The 20,072-nt window shown below is 40.0% G+C and overlaps 2 protein-coding genes and 1 long non-coding RNA gene across 3 annotated transcripts; 1 reads left to right on the forward strand and 2 right to left on the reverse strand.

Moving 5' to 3' along the window:
* Window positions 1-280: 280 nt before the first annotated feature.
* Window positions 281-10,190, reverse strand: LOC115575223 (adhesion G protein-coupled receptor E1-like). The gene is made up of 23 exons (XM_030407089.1): window positions 10,160-10,190; window positions 9,692-9,730; window positions 9,212-9,580; window positions 8,785-8,916; window positions 8,527-8,673; window positions 8,280-8,405; window positions 7,846-7,989; window positions 7,547-7,693; window positions 7,319-7,465; window positions 7,184-7,221; window positions 6,814-6,894; window positions 5,537-5,566; window positions 5,283-5,445; window positions 5,078-5,191; window positions 4,204-4,379; window positions 3,915-4,118; window positions 3,597-3,800; window positions 3,262-3,503; window positions 3,100-3,166; window positions 2,241-2,332; window positions 1,818-1,977; window positions 1,595-1,651; window positions 281-1,391 (listed from the first exon to the last, which is right to left on the reverse strand). The coding sequence occupies exons 1-23, from the start codon at window positions 10,188-10,190 to the stop codon at window positions 1,320-1,322; spliced, it is 2,982 nt and encodes a 993-aa protein (XP_030262949.1). The 3' UTR covers window positions 281-1,319.
* A 2,415-nt stretch (window positions 10,191-12,605) lies between these two features.
* Window positions 12,606-13,372, forward strand: LOC115575064 (uncharacterized). The gene is made up of 3 exons (XR_003982622.1): window positions 12,606-12,658; window positions 13,016-13,078; window positions 13,179-13,372. It is a non-coding gene; the product is annotated as an uncharacterized LOC115575064 (long non-coding RNA).
* A 3,093-nt stretch (window positions 13,373-16,465) lies between these two features.
* On the reverse strand, window positions 16,466-19,970 carry LOC115575980 (interferon-induced protein 44-like). The gene is made up of 8 exons (XM_030408433.1): window positions 19,891-19,970; window positions 19,223-19,285; window positions 19,058-19,091; window positions 18,717-18,915; window positions 18,356-18,508; window positions 18,034-18,205; window positions 17,843-17,943; window positions 16,466-17,708 (listed from the first exon to the last, which is right to left on the reverse strand). The coding sequence occupies exons 2-8, from the start codon at window positions 19,281-19,283 to the stop codon at window positions 17,547-17,549; spliced, it is 882 nt and encodes a 293-aa protein (XP_030264293.1). The 5' UTR covers window positions 19,284-19,285; window positions 19,891-19,970; the 3' UTR covers window positions 16,466-17,546.
* Window positions 19,971-20,072: the final 102 nt, after the last annotated feature.

A 20,072-nucleotide genomic window follows, 5' to 3' on the forward strand; every position in this document is an offset into this window, starting at 1 on the left:
TAAAAATTCCCACACTGTCATCACATTGCCTTCTAGAGGTCACCTGTGTCCAAAAGTACTTTAAATGCACAGTCATATGTGATTGAATGCTGCACCCTTGAGGTGGACGTATGTCTTATACACACTTGTGCTGGTCTAAGCCTCAAGTGCAAACAGTATAATGAGCAGTCACATCTGCCATTTATGTTTTCTAATTTACAAGAGCAGGCAAAGAGCAACACATACAGAAATTCAGAAGTCAACAACAGAAATTCCACTTATTACACAAAGATCTAATATTTGCAACCTTTTTAATTTGTTTCATCGATACATTACATGAATTTCTGACAGACTACAGTTGACTAGATCAAACTAGGTTGATCCTCGGTTCTAGTGCTTTTTGTTATGTTTCCAATCCGATAAATGTAGAGGCGCAATATGTAACAACTGGCTAACGACTATATGACTGTAACTGTACCTGTAGCTATTGTTAGCTTGTTAGCTGAGTGAGCTGTGCAGTTAGCTGGACTACATGGTGAGTGTTGGTTAGTTAGATCGCTGGGAGAACGAAATTTTCAGGCCTGAGGCTAGCTGGTTAGCATGCTAACTTCAGTAGATGTCCTCAACACAATACACAGTCTTTGACATAACATCAAAAAACAATTGCACCTTTAATATGGTTGCGTAACCACTGCGTGTTACACTGAATGTGTGAGGTACATGTACAATTTAAATGCATACAATGCAAATGCAAGTTTGGCTCTGCCAGTCCCTTTAATTTGTCTTGTAAAGTTTGACACACCTCGAAGTGTCCCAGCTTGCATGTAAATGCAATACAAATGGAAAAAGAAAGAAACAACTAAGACATGAATGTTTTCACTTCGAAGGAAGTTTGTTTTTTCAGACAGTGACTGACTGAGGGCGCGGGCAGTACCATGTTTGTGGAAGCTCCCACACCCAGGCAAATGAATTAGGTGGAGAGATGGTGACTATTTCAACAGCCCTGTGAGAACTTCTGATGTTACAGGCCTCATTTTATTGAATATCCAGAAGTGTGTTTTGTGTGCTACATTAATATGTGATTCCGTAGTTAATATAAAGAAGTAAGTTACAAGAACAGTGTGGAAATGATGTAAAAACCGCATATTTAAAAATGTTCTAAAACTGCACTGACTGTCAACTAAATGAGCTAAATCTAAAATGTGTTTAGCATAATAATATTAATTAAATGCCTCAATACAACCAAGACCTTAAGATAATGAATCATGTTGACATTCATCCAAGAAGAATTCATGAAAACATAAATATTAATGACAGTAACTAATATGCAGATTATTTTTTCATTCTTTTTTTCCCTCATCTGTCTGCTCCTCAGGCTTGTCCCAATCTTCAGACACTGAAGGTGCATCTTTCTGTTAAGATAGATTATGGAAATCAGTTTTGGTAAAATCATTCAGGGGTAGGTCTCATTTAAAAAGATGTATTAGGGATCTTAAGTAAGCAGTATGTACGGTGTCACATTTAGGTTTGTTTTAACTTTTATAGTAATACATCTCTTTGAATCAAATTTGCCCAAAGAATAATTGAAATAATGCGCTGCACTTTAGGGACTCACCACAGATCCGTCTTTGCCAACAGAGCATGTTAGCCACTTTATGTACTCCTCTCGCACCTGAAGCACACAAAATAGTTAAATGCAAAAAATATACAAAAATAAGAAAGAAACCATTACACAAAACAAACTGCTACATCAGCTGCACAACACACCTTATTATATTCAAATTATAACAGTAAAAGGAGGATGATGAGAAGAAGAGAATGATTTAGCTGAAGTCTACCTCCTTGTTGAGCAGACAGTGGACAATGAAGAGGAAGGTGCCCTGCTGGGAGTTGAGAATTATAAACAGGACCTGAAAGAAGAGATTCGACTGGTACAGGCCCAGAATCCAGGTACAGCCCAAGATGACAAACTGGGCCACGATCTTGAACAAAATCAACCTGTAAAAATCATTAGAATTGAATTAGTTCATAAAAGCGCTTAAAAAATAGAGTACAGTATTTTCAACAGTTTGATTATGTTGACACCGGTCATCATAACGCCTACAATGAAGTCGGTGATATACTGTAATACTGTGTGCTGTGTGAATTCACACCAAGTTTCCTGGAAAACAGGCAGTTCTGTTGACCAAGTCAAGCAATGCAATCCAGACCCAGATTACACTTTTGTCATTGCAAAGCTCTTGAACATTCCTGGTTCATACCTGGTGTCTTTGGATTGAGAAATGTCACTCCTCATGTTGGCCAGGGTGGGTCTCAGACTCCACAGAGTAGCAAGAAACAAAACCCAATTCAGCTTAAACAAAAAAACAAAAAAGACAGAGAAACTGAGCGAAGATAGAAGTGCATAGGTATATTCCAGCCTCATTAGCATTTAGTTAACATCTTCCTGTTTTGCCTTATTGCCCGCTTTCTCATATGTTTGAACAGCCATATCACTCACATCCAACGTAAAAAGACTAGGGGCAAAGTTTTGTCTTTGCATTTTACTACATGCAGTTGGTCTTAGGGTTGGGCGATGTCTACTGAGTTGGCATATGGACGATGGACATTGTCCACAGTGAAGCATTGGACAACGAGATTGTTGCTGTGTGTTAAACAGAATGAATGGGACATGCAGACACAATGTGAGTGCATTGAGCAGCAACAAACTTCTTTTAATTTCTTCTCCAACATGTCACAAACCCCAACAGCTCCTGCCTTTTGGCAACTCTAAGAGGACACACTACTGGTTTTTTTTTTACTTGGAGGGGGGACTTTTAAATCACGAAGTTATGATGGTCGGACTCAGTAATTTATGACTTCCAGCTATCAGAGATGGACAATGGCCTCGGTCCATTGGCCTGTTCCGAATTGGTCTTCATTAAAAACCCAGCACAGCATTGAGAAGAGCTTCAAGACATACATGTTGTATCTCCTTTAACATGGTCAACAACAATATTTTGTCAAAGTAAGTCTTGAAATGCATCTTGGCTTGTTTTTGGTAGGCAGAAAACTGGTTGATGTTGATCATGTTTCCATTTCAAAACATTAGATGCAGTTGTCGAGATCCAATGTACTCACTCCAAGGATAACTATCACAGGGCCTGTTAAAGCCCAGTTGAAAAGGCGCTTTGTGGAGAGCCAGCACCTGCAACAGAATCAAACAATCCTCTCAGCCCAACTGCCCATGAGACAAACAGGAGAATATTAATTAGTACATGTATAACTGTTTGTCCTACTCACGCGTCCCCCTCAGTCGCACCATATCCATCAGAATATACCAATGCAGAAACACCCACAATCACAAACGGAACACCGTAGCCAATCACGTAGAGGAGTGGCCTGGGGAGGCCATCTCTCTGGATCACCTGCACCTTGGAGAGCCTTCTGACCAACAGGTGGAGCTGTAGTGCCTCCAGCAGCATCCACACAAAACTTGCAACAACTAAGAAGTGGAGAAGGCCCGCCATGACAGTGCAGGCCAGCTGTGAAGACACATAACAAGTATCTTGAAATCAAGCTTAATGCACAAGTGGATTTAACCACAGAAGTTGTTTTGCATGTTAGTCCCTCTTTACCTCATGTTCAAGATATCTGTCATTCCACAGCAGCAGTAGATGAGTTAAAGCAAGGTTGAGACACATGTGGAGACGGGCCGTATTGTTGATCTTGGGGTTCCAGCTACACAGGAGGAAGGTGAAGATGGCCAAACCGAAGAAGAACAGTCCAACAATCACACACACACGGTTAAGCCACTCCAGGAAGGGATCTTCTGGTGGTGGCTGAGAAGAAGGAAAAAAAGACATGCATACTGTAGATCCTGATCAGCCCTACCTAACCTACTACCTGTATCATTTTGAAAGACTTGTATCACAGACAACAAGAATGTGATATACCTCTCCAATCTGCATGATGAGGGCAAAGGTAGAAAGGTGAGAGCAGCTGCACACTGTGTAGTTTTCATCAGAATACGCAACCCAGCAGCCTTCTACTGACCAATGCTCTCCATTATTTCCTCCCTCATCTATTTGTCCCTCCTCTTTGTTCTTGCTTTTCTCTTCCCAGTAGACACACGTCACTATGCCAGATTCAGGTACTTTCTAAGACAGCGAGAAAAACAGAAATCAGACACATAAAATGTCTTTCTAGATATATACAATCTTCAGATTTTGGTTGATGATGTACCTTTTTATGTTGGATGGTAAAGTTGACAGGCTCAGTCAGGTTGGTGTTGTTAATTGCCGGTAAGACGGCAGTAAAAACATCAGAGTACATCTCTGTCTTGTTTTCTGTTTGAAAGTATTGATGACTAAGGAGACTCTCCATCCCATTTAGTGTCAGAAAGGCAGCTGCTGCAGAACCTGGGAGTGTCCACATGATATATGAAAGAACATCTTCGACAAACAGCCTGAATATTAAAACCACCGACAAGTGAAGTGAATAAAAAGGATCATCCCGCAAAATTGCAATGTTCTGCTGGGATACTTTTGGTCCTGGCATAAATGTGAATGTCACTTGACACGAAGCACCCACTCAAACGTTGATGCGAACCAATTGCACCCTCGATGGCAACGGGGGTCCTCACTGGCAGTGACACCCCCTACAGGACAGTGCACCCTGCCACACTGCAAAAACTGCTCAGGAATTGCCCTGACAATATGACAAAGAGCTCAAGGCATTGACGTGGCCTTCACATTGCCCTGCTCCCAATCCTGTCGAGCATCTACAGGACATGCTAGAACAAGCCCAATCCATGGAGGCCCCTCCTTGCAGCCTGCATAATGCAAAATATTTGCTGCCAACACCTACGTGTCAGACACTACAGGATGACCCCAGAGGTACTGTGTTCATGCAGTCTGTTCCACAATGGGCCTCCATAGATCATAGTTGTTCAGAGACATCCATATGAGTGCCAAAACCCAAGGTTTCTCTGGAAGAACATTTGATGGTGACCAGATTATCTTGGTTATTCACTTCGCCATTCAGTGATTTTAATGTAATGGCTGTTCGGTGTATAAATGTTGAACACAGTCATTCTTTCCAATAAAGTCTCTCTCACCATTGTTGGCGCTGGCTAAAGCTTGCAAGTTGATTTCCATGGTCTGTCCTTGAGCAGAAAGACTTGCACTGCTGTTATCATGAGTCCCTGGGCCAATGACTTGTAAGCTCAAGTCTTGCACATGGATAAACAATACAGCATATTAATATTCCCAGAGAATTCAGATGTAGCCCATATAATCTTAACAAAAGGCAAATTCTCTTACCAACTGTTGGAGATTGCACCACTTTTTTGGTTTGGTTCTGAGTTGCGGGTACCATCGCAGCAACCAGGCGGTCTGAGATGCCCAGGATCACACTGCCAGTCTCTGCATCCCCTTCACTACTCACCTTGACTGACCTGGCACGGGGTCCAACACCTGAGACTTCCTTCAGGAATTTAAGTCATTGTCATGATTAAATAAACAGATCGTCTAAAATACAAAAATCCAAAGTTCTATATTTGTTGGATGTTAAGTACCATAGATGCAGCAAAACCGTTTGCCACCGTCTGCAAGCCACCAAGGAGGAGAAAGAGAAGAGTGTTACGTTAGGTAGAATATGATTGCAGTGTTCTCCGCACATCACATTACATTACACCTTAAAGGAGAACTTCGGTCGATTTAAACATGCAGCTTCATTGCTCAAGCTACCCTTGACTTGCCAGTACCGAAGACGCAAACACATTTGGTCAAACCATTACAGAGCTCCGTGAACGCAGATTTAGCATTGAACGCTAACAGCATGGGGTCAGAACTTTACACTGTGTTTTAAGCGTCTTAACATGCTCCACATCTCACACCAAAAGTTATGCAACATCAGCAGACACCTTAGCACACAGCACTGTAGCATGTATGACTCAAAATGAATAAAAAAGTAGTTAAAACAGTGTGTTTGTGCAAGGAGCTACTTACCTGTTTGTTGACATCCGTGTCTTCCAGTAGCTAGACCAAACTAGTCAATCCGTCGAGCGTGCGCTTACTCCCTCACTGGCGGAAACGGAAACGTATTCCAGCATTTTCGTGTTTCTGTTCATAATGTACATGTCCATTTTACAGCCTGTCATGAGCCATGAGCCTTACAATAGCCTGTTAAGCCTGTTGAGTGCACACTCGGTGGATATACTAGTTTGGTCTACCGGAAGACGCGGATGTCAACAAACAGGTAAGTAGCTGCTTGCACAGACACACTGTTTTAACTACTTTTTTATTCATTGTGAGTCATAAACGCTACAGTGCTGTGTGCTAAGGTGTCTGCTGATGTTGCATAACATTCGGTGTGAGATGTGGAGCATGTTAAGACGCTTAAAACAGAGTGTAAAGTTCTGACCCCATGCTGTTAGCGTTCAATGCTAAGTCTCCGTTCACGGAGCTCTGTAATGGCTGGACCAAATGTTTTCGCGTCTTCGGTACTGGCAAGTCAAGGGTAGCTTGAGCAATGAAGCTGCATGTTTAAATCGACCGAAGTTCTCCTTTAAGGCAGTCACGAACTGTGCAAACTGTCTCAACAATTAAATCATACTTTCAATTTCTCTTTAGTTGATCATTGACTAGCTTGCTAATAGCTTAACTAGAGGCACCCACAGGCACCTTTTTATTGTTTTGTCTTGTTTTGGGAATTTGGTATGTCGCTTGTTGTCAAGGTTTTAAGATGTTTTTACTTGATTTATATTACTAACAGAAGCAATAAATAGTCAGTTATGCACCCACTGGTATAGAATAAAGAATTATTTGTCACAAGCTATGGTTTTCTTCATACCGCTTCTGGTAAGACGACACCTGAGCTGTTCTTAAGTTGTTGATCCATGTTGTCAAGGAAAGCTCTCTCTTTTGTCTGACCCTGGAATAAAAAGTGTTTGTTTAGTATTTGTTCATTACGCTACACTGGGTACTTTGTAACATTTACAATCTCAAAATTATCATGTTTCCATTTCACAACAGTGAGACATTATTTTGTTATCATGGAGCAGGCTTGGTAAGTGCTAACTTCGACACCAAGCCCATTTCAGTACTGGCATCTAGATATTCTTGTATTAACATCCTAAAACATTGTTGATTTATTTCAGTGGTGTAAAGATATGTGTTTGGACATTATTATGCAAAACATTTTTTAATTAATCTGGGCTTACCTCTAGGGGTTTGATTGCATCTAGTATCTCTTGAAGACCTGTCATCAATTTAGAAAAAAAATGTGCATGAATGTATCATTTTATCTTTCTACACTTTTTATATTTTTGGATTAACTTTAAATTGAGTCCACTCACTTTGGCAAAATGAAACTCCCATCGTCCACACAATTCCAGTTGAAGGATAGAATCCATCAGGACAAGAACAATAGAAGGTCCCAGGTACATTTGTACACACAGTTTGTCTACCACATATACCTGGCGTTTCACTGCACTCATCTATATCTGTAAAGTGAGAAAACACACAGTTAAACACACAACAGTAAGGCATATGATGGTCAAGACATACTAGTAGTTTTTACACACCTGTACATGGGTTAGAGACGCTGGCAATCACGTCTGGTTCGTTCAGCCGAAAACCAGGAAAGCAGGTGCAACTGTAAGATCCAATTGAGTTTGTGCAGTTGGCATCAGGACCACAGACAGTGGCATCTTCGAAACACTCATCAACATCTGCCAGAAGCAAGATACACAAATGACACAATAAAGCAAACAGCTTTGTGTCTGACACTTGATGTCTGTTGTAGGCCATTGAATTTGCAGCTCTCCATCTGCTTCAAGATGCAAGAAAACATCTTTCATCTGAAAAACATGCATTCAAATACCAATACAGATGTTGGTCTCGCTGGGTTCTTCAGCTCGTTCAGTAGGTTGGTAACCTGTTTCACATGCACAGGTGTGAGCTCCAGGTGTGTTGGTGCAAACAGAAACAGGACCGCAGATAGTTGAGTTGAAGCACTCATCGATGTCTGAAAATGGGATGGTTACTGTAAGTGAGTATCATTAAACTGAACATTGGTCCAAATCACATTTGCCTGATACATTACTGTCAAATTTAAACTTTGACATGAACAAATAGCCATATTCCAACTTCCAACTAGAAATTAGAATAATCTCAATGCCTAAATGTATCTGTAGCCAACATGGCTGAGTAAATGAAGTGACCCTTAAAATGTTTATTATGTTCAAGGTGTGGTCCATGTTGATGCTCCACACATAGTGTAGTCTAGTATAGTATAGTATTGAATAGTATACGGACCCTGGCAAACAGGTGTTGCATCCGGTACATTCTGGTAGCCTGTATGGCAATCACAAACATAACTTCCTAGGTTGTTGCTGCAGGTCCCGTGATCACCACACACATTGTCAAGACACTCATTATTATCTGTAGTGAGAAATTGACAACAGACTCATATCAACCATTCAAAACATGCACACATTTAATGTAACTGCATCAGAGAGAGAGAGAGAGAGAAAGAGAGGCGGAGATTTTTTTCAAATGGTACCTTTGCATAAATTGGACGATCCAGGTGGTGACGATGGATCTGTTGCGCTGAATCCAGTCCAACAGGTACAGATGTAAGCTCCAATGGTGTTCTCACATTCGGAGTAAGAACCACAAATCCCTGAAGTCCTCACACACTCATCTATGTCTGTCAAGATAAATAACGGACAGTACTTTAGATAAGATACGTAATGAACAAACTGCATACTTTAAAGGTAGGTAATAACGGTAAGATAATAATGAATTAAGATGTACTTACCAACACAACCGTATGAATCTCCAGTGGGAAGGTGTGTCGTGGGGATTTCATATCCAGAAACACAGATACAGCCTCCACCAGTTGTACACTTAGCAAGAGGTCCACATGGGTTTGGATCACATGAAGTATGCTCTGAACAGACATAACATGATTACAAAATCATCATGTAATAAATTATTATTAATCATAGTTTTAAAAAAAATGTTTTTATCGTGTGTAAAAGCTGGTGAGTGTTGGCAACTAACACAAGAAGTAGCAAGTAGACTCATATAATTTGCCAATTAGTTGTATATTTGTCAAAGATTCAAATTTTGATTACATTTGTAAGCCTGATATTATAATTTTACACATGATTTATATAACTTTGTTCATTAAGACTAGCTTTCCATGTTAACAGGGAATTTGAATAACAACAGTCACTACTTACGAGTTATGTACGCCATGTCATTTCTACCATGACTTGCTGGTTTGAATACATAGAATCCTCCAGGACACAAAGCAATGCTCACTGATATAGCTATCCCTGTACAGGTAGAATAATAAGCATATGCAGCCCCTGTTGTGGGGGTCACAGACTCAGTAGTTGGATATGAAAATGGAATACGAATCGGATAATAGGTGCCACCAATTCGTTGTGCTATACAGCTTGCAACAACTCTGTCTCCACCAATGCCCGTGAAGCGCCACCATTTGTCAACAAGATGTGTGTCAGTTTTTGGAAATCCGGTAAAAGAAGTAGATGTAAAGGCTCGGTTGCGCCATGGTTCAGTTATGTTGGTGTATCCGTCACAAGAGCCTGCAGGGAAAAAGGAAACACTGGCAATAATGTTGATCTAATGGTTATTTCAGCCATTGTTAGAAGATTTTTTGCATTGACTGTTAGTACGTAACTTAATATTATCCATACCAGGAGGAAAGACACAAGAGACAGGGATGACAAGGAAGCCTGAGAAAAGGAGAAACAATGGAGAAACACTGTAAAAGTCAGACGACTACAAAATAATGACTCATCACAAAGTAACAAGTAACCAAATTTTTATATATATATATCTATATCTATATAGATATAGATATAGATATCTATATTAAATAGGTAGATTCAGAAGAAGCCAGGCACATACAAGGTGACACATTGGGATGTGTACACATTTTACCACAAAAAAAATACTTCTTTGAGTTCCAGCGATGTCTTTATTAAAATAAATTAAAAGGGTTATCAACTTCGATGTAAAATCATTTTCTGTTCATACAACTTTATGTTAAAAATGAACAACACTAACATAAGAGCACTTAAATTTTGGATTAATTCATGGAGACGGGTCAAAAATGCTCACTTCACTTAATAATCTATACAAAAAAATATGAATTAACTTACCCAGGAGAAGTGAGGAGGCACAGTAGTTCATTGTGACATCTCAAATGCATAGATCAGGTGAGACTGTCTGAAGTCATTGTTAAATTTGCAACCCCCTAAAAATTGTTTTTAAAAGCTTTGAGGCTAATGTAAAAAACTATGCAAATTCCCTGACGCAAAGTGTTGAAGGCCACCTCCATCATGTAAGCAAAGGGAAAAGTAAGGAGGAGAAAAGGGAACGATGCAATCATTTAGCAGTTCTAATACAGATTTGTACCAAGACCACAATTCTGGTACCAAAATTTGATAGAGATTGTTAAGTGTTTTAATGCTGCCTGTGTGCTGTTCTGTGTTGGGCTGATGGTGTATCATATGTATTGTGCACACAGATGGCTACAGGGTAGGTGCACATTTGAAGATTATGCTCATTCAGTCTGTGTGTCTGTCAAAGCCATTATAAGTACAAGTAAAACAAGCAGAGACAACGCAAAGTTATGTTAAATAAGAATCAGTATCACAAAAATGATTTGATGCAATTATTGAATGAGCCTAAGCCATGAGGCAGGTTACCACCTTCAACCGAACAAAATATAACTTAAATAGCAACTTTCCAAATGTTTTCTTTGTGTATCTTTAAGATGAATTCAAAGGACACATCTTTTCAGCTTTTCAAGCATTTTCAGGCTGATATTAAACCATGAATCATAATCTATGTATTCTGATAATTTGCCTATACAACTCTAAAGAGGAAAGACATCTGTGTTTGATGTGTGTGTGATTTGGTTTGGAGTGCTCTAGCCACATCGCACATCATTCAGTCACATCAACGAAAACATGAATTCACTCACCCATGTGCACTGGCTACCCACACTCAAAAACACCCCAAAAACTGTTTTTCTTTGAAGTGCTCTGTTGAAGACGTGAACGGTCACTACAGTTGAGGTAGGTTTGATATGCCATTACTGTCAATGGCCGCGTTTCCCAGATTCGTTAAGAAGCTCTTAAGTGCTAAGATCTTCTTAGGAGCGCTCTTAAGAACGCTGTGAAAGAAGGATGTGTTTCCCAGAGTCGCTCTTAGCTTAAGAAGATCTTTCACTAAGAAGGAAATGTAAGATCGAGCTGACCCACTCTTAACAGCCTTCTTAGCGACCAAATGCTCAGTGATCAAGCCGCGTCAGGGAAATGTATATCCTCCACTTTTCGAAATAATAAAACAATGCTCAATGTTGAAATGCGCTCATAGCTGCAGACGACTGGCGCAAGAAACATAGGCTAATAGTAGAGAAGAAAAAAAAACTTTTTGATGAATTACACGTTTAAGTTTTTCACACACATCTGCATATATGAGTTTATAGTACTACACATAAAAAAAAACATCAACAATCCTGTGGCATTTCACAGATATCAAGCAAACAGATGTAATTGAACTCAGCTGAACCTCATCCAGAGAGGCTCCACCTGCTATTGTATATAAAAGCGTTGCCAAAGTCCGTGCGTGTGAGAAACCATGGCTGCAATACAGCACATTCTTGCTGCAAACCAACAGCGTTGCCGTGCGCGAAGCCAGACGGTTTACATAAATGCATACGTGCAGGGCCGGCCCAAGGCATAAGAGAACTAAGCAGCTGCTTAAGGCCCCGTGACCACTAGAGGGCCCCCATGAGCAATTCACTTAAAAAAGAAAAAAGTAATTATTTTTTTTCCATGTGTGAGTAATGATGATTCATATATTATCAAATGTACATACTTGTACAAAAAACAACAACAACAACAACAAAAAAAAAACCCAACATCAAAGAGTGTAGTTTCCTACTGCCTCTCTGCTTGATATGTCAGAGCTCCGCTAGTGACGTGTGCAGTGCAGCCAACCGTGCAGTGCGCAGCATCCAGGAGCTAGGAGCAGGTGAAAGATGTCGCAAAAAAGGACTTACCCTTTCAGGGGCAGAAAAAAGAAAAAGGAAGAAAGATGAAGACGACAAGATAAAGGTATGTCTTAGTAATGTAACATTTGTTGATATTTTGTTCCAAATATATTAGTCTATAATAGCAAATTTGCTAGCTAACATTAGTTCGAAACGTCTGACTAGGTTAGATAGCTTACTATTCAAGCTAACGTTTTTTTGTTTGTGTAATACTTTGAATAAGTTGATTTTCAGTGTATATACATTATTCTGGGTCGCTTTTTGGCATCAAAACAACGTTTTTGATAACACTGTTTGATAGCAAATGTTTAATAACTAACGTTAATTACAAACGCGGTGACGTTTGCTAGCAATATGGTTCTGCATTAATTAAATAATTTAGTTAACTAACTAGTTTGAGGTATGTTGTTTGCAATTGTTTGCTGCAGAGCACAGTAAATAATGTGAGTAAATAAACATATTCCTTTTACATCATCTCCCTAATATGCTCATACCTTATATGAAACTTCCCCAGGAGCACTGTTAAAATATTTTGGAGGCACTGACTCAGCCCAGCGGCAATCCACCTCCTCAGGAGCAGCCAAGGCTGATGAATGAGGTGATCAAAAACTGTCACCATATATATTTAATTTCTAGTCAAATTATCTCATTAAGATATACTAATATAAGATATAATCATATGACAAGGGATATGTTTTTGTTTTTTTTTTATCTCAAGTCCATCTCTAAAACAGCCTTTAATAGCTCAGTGCACTGCAGAACATTCTGAGATGAATATTTTTTTTAATATAACATATAATTATATGACAAGGGACATGATTTTACGCAAAATCCATATTATTTCAAAACTTTTCTTATTACAAGCTATAGCTGTACTTTTTTTATTTAGAAAATAAGCTACATCATTTTCAAGTGTAATATGACTATAACATGGCTAGCTTGTTTTTCATCTTAGGTCCATCTCTATCCTCTGTGCCCACTGTCCCTTTTGTGTCTTCTGCAACCTCAGCTGTACCTGGTAAGTTAACAACAAAACAGCCTTTATAATTGCTCAGTGTACTGCAGAATATTCTGAGGTGAATAATTTTGTCCAAAATATTATTGTAATTTCCCTGTAGGTCCTTCATCTTTGGTCATCGAGATTGATTTGTCCTCATCAGCGTCCAGTTTGGAGCAGGGATCAGCAGCTCCGCCAGTTGACCCAGCTGAGTGTCCCTCTTTCCTGTCAGACTCAGAAAGGACTGAACAGGTATTAAGAGGGCCACTGCCTATAGAGGACACAGTCATATTCCCAAAAAGACACGATGGCCAAAGCCCCCCTCATTTCACCAAAGATTTTGCACATTTTTACATAGTTTTCAGACCTAATTCATCTTAATATTTAATTTATAAACCATTTGTGTTACCTTGTACCTAGTATTTTTCAGATTTTTTAAAATTTATTGTATTTAATACTGTCTGTGTTCATACATTTGGTGTTGCAGTTTATTTAAAAAAAGTAATGATAAAGCAGATTGTGTTTGCAGTAAACGATTAGTTTATTTTGTTACTTTTAATTGGCCTAGATGACATTCGGTATCCCACTTAGTACTATATCACTTTGAATATTAAGTGTTAATCAACCCCAGGCTGCTCTTGTAGCTGAATTTGCTACCATTTCAGAATAAAAACCATAGATGGGTAAAACATGTTTGGCTGCTCTTTAAGGTTTTATGTATTGACTACAAATGTGTCGCCAGTAGGGGGAGTTGCTGACTTTGCCAAATATTAATTGAAAGATTTTCTGTAAATTTGCAAATCTGGTGTCTGCTTCCATGGCATTAATCACTGTGGATTACAATCTAACTACAACAAAAAGTTCTCACATTTAGTTCTACAAGTGTATTCATAATGATAATAATGACAATAATCATTATTATTGGCAGTAATAGAGGGCCCCAAAATCAAATTTTGCTTAGGGCCCCATGGAGGCTTGGGTCGGCTCTGCATACGTGCGTCAGCACTTCTCCCCACTGGACATGCGGCCCCGTGCGGAGATCCAACGGCTGATCACTCTGGTGTCTCCACACATCTAGAGAGCAACCCGCTGCAATTTTGCCCTCAGCCCGGAGGTGCAGCTCATGGCTGTGCTGCGTTTTTTGCAGTGGGGAATCCCGCCCCCCGCGATGTGCGAGCAGTACTCCATCAGGCCGGTGCCCAGACCAGACAGGAACTTATCAACCTCTTCTGAGGTCCAACAACCCCAGCCCCTACCCCTTCACCACCAGTCACCAAGCACTGATCACTAAACCATAAACCCACAACCCACAACCACCACACCACCCGTAACTACTGTGAGGCCTGAAGGCTGAAATAAATAAACAGAACCAGCAGATGTAGGCTACATGTAACGTCCTGCACACTATAATTTATTGCTGCAGTGTCCGGGTGCTTTACCTGAAAGTCTGGCATTGGAATGTTAAGGAAGTATTGTTGCATACAGTATGTGGGAGTATAGTGTCCACTTTTCTGAGGTGACCAGGTAACAAGTGGGAAATTAGCGGCAAAACATGCTGTGCTGAAAGTGGTGAGAAGCACGTGCGTCAGGGTGCATATTACGCACACGTCATGAACCTACGCTTAGATAAATTTCAAATTGCCTGGGACTTTTTGTTGCTAGGTTTGACACCCTCATTTCAATGCAAAATGATCCACACAATACATGGTTGAAAAGGAAACCAAAGTAGTTTATTGAAACCATATGGGGGGCTCTGCGCTGTCTTTACTGGGCGTCTGCATTACCTGCAATGAAGGGAGATTGATTAGTGAAATTGAACGGGATACATTGCGTAATGCAGATAAAAAATAGAAATGCCCCGTACCTGAATCCTGGGGAAGGATGATTGGAACCGAGATGGAGGGAGGGACGGTTGAACTGCACCTCGGCAAGTGCCAGCTGTCTCCGGTGCAGGTCCAACCTCTCCTGCTTTATCCGGACCATCTCTTCCTGCAGGGCAGTTTGTCGTTCGAGTTGGCCTTCTATCCCCCGCAGCACCACCAGCGTCTCCCTCTCCAGGCACACCAGCGTCTTGCTGTAGGTGCAGGTCGTTATTGCGGGCCGCCCTGTTAAGCCTCCCCGCATGCGGACACAGGGCACGGTTGTGGGGGGTCGTCCTCTCCTGGGGACATGCACGTCCCTGCTCCACTCCCAGATGGCTCCTCTTCGTCCTCACTTTCTGAGAGCCCCTTGTCCCCCTGAACATCGATGCCCCCACTAATGCCTTCAGAGGCCGTCTTCCCGATGATGGAGAGGACTTTCTCCTCGTCGGGAGTGAGGGTCGTCCCACCCGGTGCTCCACCACCCATGCCCATGGATTCTCTCCTCACCTTCGCCACTTCTTCCTCACAGTATCCCAGTCACGCAGGCCACATGGGCTGGAGGGGGACATCTTTTCATGCTGCCAGACCTCGTCCACTAAGATGCCCATCTCCTCCGCGGTAAACGACGGTGCCCGCTTGTTTCTTTTGCTGCCGGTTTCTTCCATTCTCACATGTGTGTGTCAGCATATCCACGGGGGTATATATGCGCTAATGGGCTTGATTACTACTTGGATACACCTGTTGGCACACACACACACCCACACACACACCCGCACACACCCCCCCCACACACACGATACATGTGTAGCCTAATTTCACCTGTGTGGGGGGACCACGGAGCGCTGTGTGTGACTTATGCGCTGATAAAGAGGTGGGTGACCGATTTGCCTGGCATCGATTGATTCAGTTTCAGCACCACCGCGGTGGACAGCTCCCACTAAGAGCTTCTTAAGAAGCTTCTTTGGCTTGATCTTAAGGTTCTCCTAAGAAGGCAGCTAAGAACGCATCTGGGGAACACCCGTATCTTAGCGCTCCTTCTTAGCTGAACCCTTCTTAAGAGCCTTCTTAAATCCTTAAGAACGATCGAATCTGGGAAACGCGGCCAATTTCGTTTGACAGGCATATTCCTTCTCCGCAAAGTTTATGAATACAAATTAAAATTTGTTGAGCAATTAAACACTATCAAAACTCTCAGGTTGTCAGATTGCTTTTTAGAAGTTTTAGAAACTAAGGCTGCAGATCCTACTAAAAATCTATTATTCTTCCATAACACAATTCAGGTTGTGATTCTATCTGTATAGTTTTGTCGGCCTCGCGGTTGACTGTAACAAATCTGCTGATCTCAAGTTGTTGTTTAGCAGGTATGGGCAGATTCAAATTTGCGCTCTGCTGAGCATCATTCTAGTTGTAGTAGCAGATGCAGCCAAAGTAAAAAGAGCAAGAAGACCACCTCGCAGACAAATCACAGAGTTTACTAAAGCATTCAGAGCAGACCGAATAAAATCAAACAGCACAAGTAATGATGAGACAATCTCATATTTTTATTCCATATCTTTTAATGTAATACATTGTGTTACTTAAAGGGGCACTGTGAAGTTTTGGAGAAGAAATTCAAACTTATAATTTTGATATTTACAATATTAATGAGGTGATAACACAAACTCAGCATTATTAATCTTTTCCATAACTGAATAAACAAGCTGTTCTCAGGGGAAAATAAGGTCATCAGAACACTGTTTGGTGGCAGGGTCCGCCACATATAAACAAAGTAAAAGAGTATAAACTGTGATGTCCTTTAAGCTTAGTTTGGTTATTCAGTCTATTCAGTTGTGAAAATGTAGATAATTTTTTTATTTAGTTTGTTTAGACAGTCAGTGAAGATCTTTTGCTTCTGATTAAAACAAGTACTCACACCAAAACTACATAGTGCACCTTTAACGCGTGTTTATGTTTATTTTTTGTCCAGTGTGTATGTTTACTATTTTGGCAGTTCCATCTTCTTCATACATTTTCCACGAAACTTCGTTCAATTGTCACTTGAGTTAAGTTTTAGTAACTGTATGCTTAAAGGTTATTTTGTAGTTTGTAGTTCATCATTAGAATTTATATCACAAGCATTACTGGAGTTTCTGACAGAGGCAAAAAACTACCAAGTGACTATAAGACAAAGTCCCAACTGGATGGATGAGTAGCTGCATTGAAACTATTTTGATCGTAGAGCAACCGAGAATAGAATAAATGCTGAGCTCTGGATTTGTGTGGGCAAATTCATGAAAATAATAAACACACTCTTGGCGAACAATAACTGATCCCCAGCCTGATGATTACTGGGCAACTCTAACACTAAAAAAACATCTGAATCAACAAGGTATAAGTAACGATATTAAAGCAAAGACTAAAATGCATAATGAGAGTGATACATGCCTGCTTTATGTGCATCTATAGGTTTGTTTTGCAAAGAAAATACACAAGAGGTTATAAGATAACTTACAGTAGTTACCAAATGCCACACATGCAAACCCATAACCAATATTTTCCACCTATTTTATTTACCATGCACATTCCTGTCTGCCATCTGTTTCGTTTCATGCAGTGACAGAGAGGAATTTGCAGTATGCACTGCAGGTCTACTGCTGGTTGACAAAGTCTTCCCCTAAGTTAATCATGTGTTTCAGTGCGCTCAGTATCAGTGTATCAGTGTCGTCATCCGGGTCGATCTCTGAGTGGTAGTTTTTCACAGGAAAGATGCATTTCACTGGTATGCCCAACGAGTCGCTGAACACCTCCATCTAAATTTGAACAATTTGACATATAAGAAAAGACAACAAAGCGCTGATTAAAGGCACATTTTTGTGTTAGAATATGTATAATATAAACAACTTGGGTAACAAAATAGCTTTTAGAATGACCAATAGAAACATACCTGCTTCTTCAGGTACATGCTCATATATACATTTTTTATATCTGCTTTGACCTGTGGACAGGCTTCGTCAATTTTGGTCAGAATAGCCAGTTGGGGAATCCCTGCAGATGCAGAGCAGAGTCTGAGTCAAGCGACCATGGTATAAATCATGATATAATTCATGAAGCCCAATAACTAGCCCTAACATTTACCTATATTTCTGGCTGCAAGTCTGACCGCCCTCATCTTTGCCACAGATTCAGCACTCTGTAGATTTACAGAAGCGGCGGGGATGACACAAACCAGAAGATGAACTCGGTCCTTCAGAGTCGGGGCTTTGTTGTAGCAACTATTGTCCACAGATATCGCAGAGAAAGGATTGAACTAGAAAATAACATTAGATTACATTCAATAATAACTTTGGCATTTAAATATTTTATGTGTATTTTTATGAGTGAATTCAAAACAGATCATGTAACTGTATGGTATTATTGACATATATTGAACAAGGTTTGATGTATTCAGCAGTTGTACATTGTAACCGTCTTTTATGTGTCCACTCATGGCCAGTTTGAGGTCCTCCACACTGACTCCTTGGTTAGTTTCCTTCTCAAGGCCCATTATGTCAGTGAAGACAAAGGGGTACAGTGTCCCAGGTCCACTTCTTTTGATCTTGAAAGTTCTGTACTATAAAACAGAAGGGTGCAGTTATATTATGGCAATGGTGCCACCTATTGGATGATGACTTTGCTCACTGATTTCATCACAAGTCATCTCCCTACAATGGAAACTGCTGGTGCACAAAAACAAAATCAAATAAAAACAAAAATGTTTTACAATGCATGACATACAGTATATGATCTTTGTTTAAACTGTTGTCAAACGTGATCCTTACTTCTTTGGTGAAGGTGTCCTGAGAGACTGCGTCTTCCAAAGCCTGACTAGTCATTCTGCCTTGTAAAACAGTGTCGACGGAGTTGATGAAACTGGATTTGCCGGAACCGGTTGGTCCATGAAGCATGATTCTGAGCTGTTCGAGCTCCTCATTATGAGGCTTATAATCTCTCACAACCTGCAGGTCTCTCTCTTTGCAGCTGTTTGATAAAGAATGTTGGATTTGATTTTAACAAAATGTTGTGCACATAATGTGTGGCTGCTGCTTAGTCACAGACATCACAATGTTACAGAGACTGACAACAAACAAATGACATAACAAGCTAACAACACATGACTCACCCCCATGGTATCTTCCTCCATGGTTCTGTCAAAGCTGACAAGCAAAACAAGAAATGTTGGTGTCATATTTGAAGCATATGTCATTTGAAGCATATGTCATTATCTTAACATGATTACATTACATTATTTTGAGTTTAATGTAATAAATTATTCAGAGTATCTTACTGTCAGACTCACTCTGAGGAGACTCTGGGCAAACTGGTTGTTTAAAGAATCTACTTAGCATAGCTACAATAAGAGAAAACAACATTTATCAAGGAACACTTTTCAATGAACATTATCAATTTATTATAAAATAAATAAAAAATCAAAGGATAAATCAAATATCAACAGAATATCTGAGACTTGCAGTTTTCTCAGTGTTCATTTGTAAGTTCAAACTTGTTGCAATTTATTACAGCCTGCGTAAGAGTAAATCAAGTGTGCCTCAACATCAATACTTCTGTTCTTGTGTGCTACACGAAGCATTTAGTGTATTCAAGAATAGAAAGTGACAGTACAAAGCTAAACATACATAAAATCAAGAAAACATTTACATGCATGTTTTACTCTTACATGACGATGAAAGAACATTTCAACATTCAAGATACGCTATTATTTGTTGCACACAAATGCTTAAAAAAGTGAGAAAATGTAAAAGACAACTCAAATAATGGAAAATAAGGACTATTTTCTTTTTTTTTTTTAAAGAAAACTGCAGAAGAGGTGTTAGAGGTAAAAAAAAAAAAAAAAAATCTTAACTGTTACTTAATTCTGAAAACACAGTATTTCACTTTTTACCAAAAACTGTACAGCCGTATTTATCAGTATAAATATGAAGAGGAAATACTCACCTGAAGCTTTGTGCCAGTAGAAAGAAGTGGTGATGGGTTACCTCAGGCAGCCTAAGGATTCTGTAAAGTTAAGTAATTAAGCTTGAATACTGTACTTAATGTTGTTGTTTTTTTTTAAAGCAGTTAAAAAGCATGAGTTGGTGTTCTTCATCTAGAGAATTGCAAAGACATGTTCTCTACCT

This window comes from Sparus aurata, chromosome 23, assembly GCF_900880675.1.
Source record: "Sparus aurata chromosome 23, fSpaAur1.1, whole genome shotgun sequence".
NCBI lineage: Eukaryota > Metazoa > Chordata > Actinopteri > Spariformes > Sparidae > Sparus > Sparus aurata.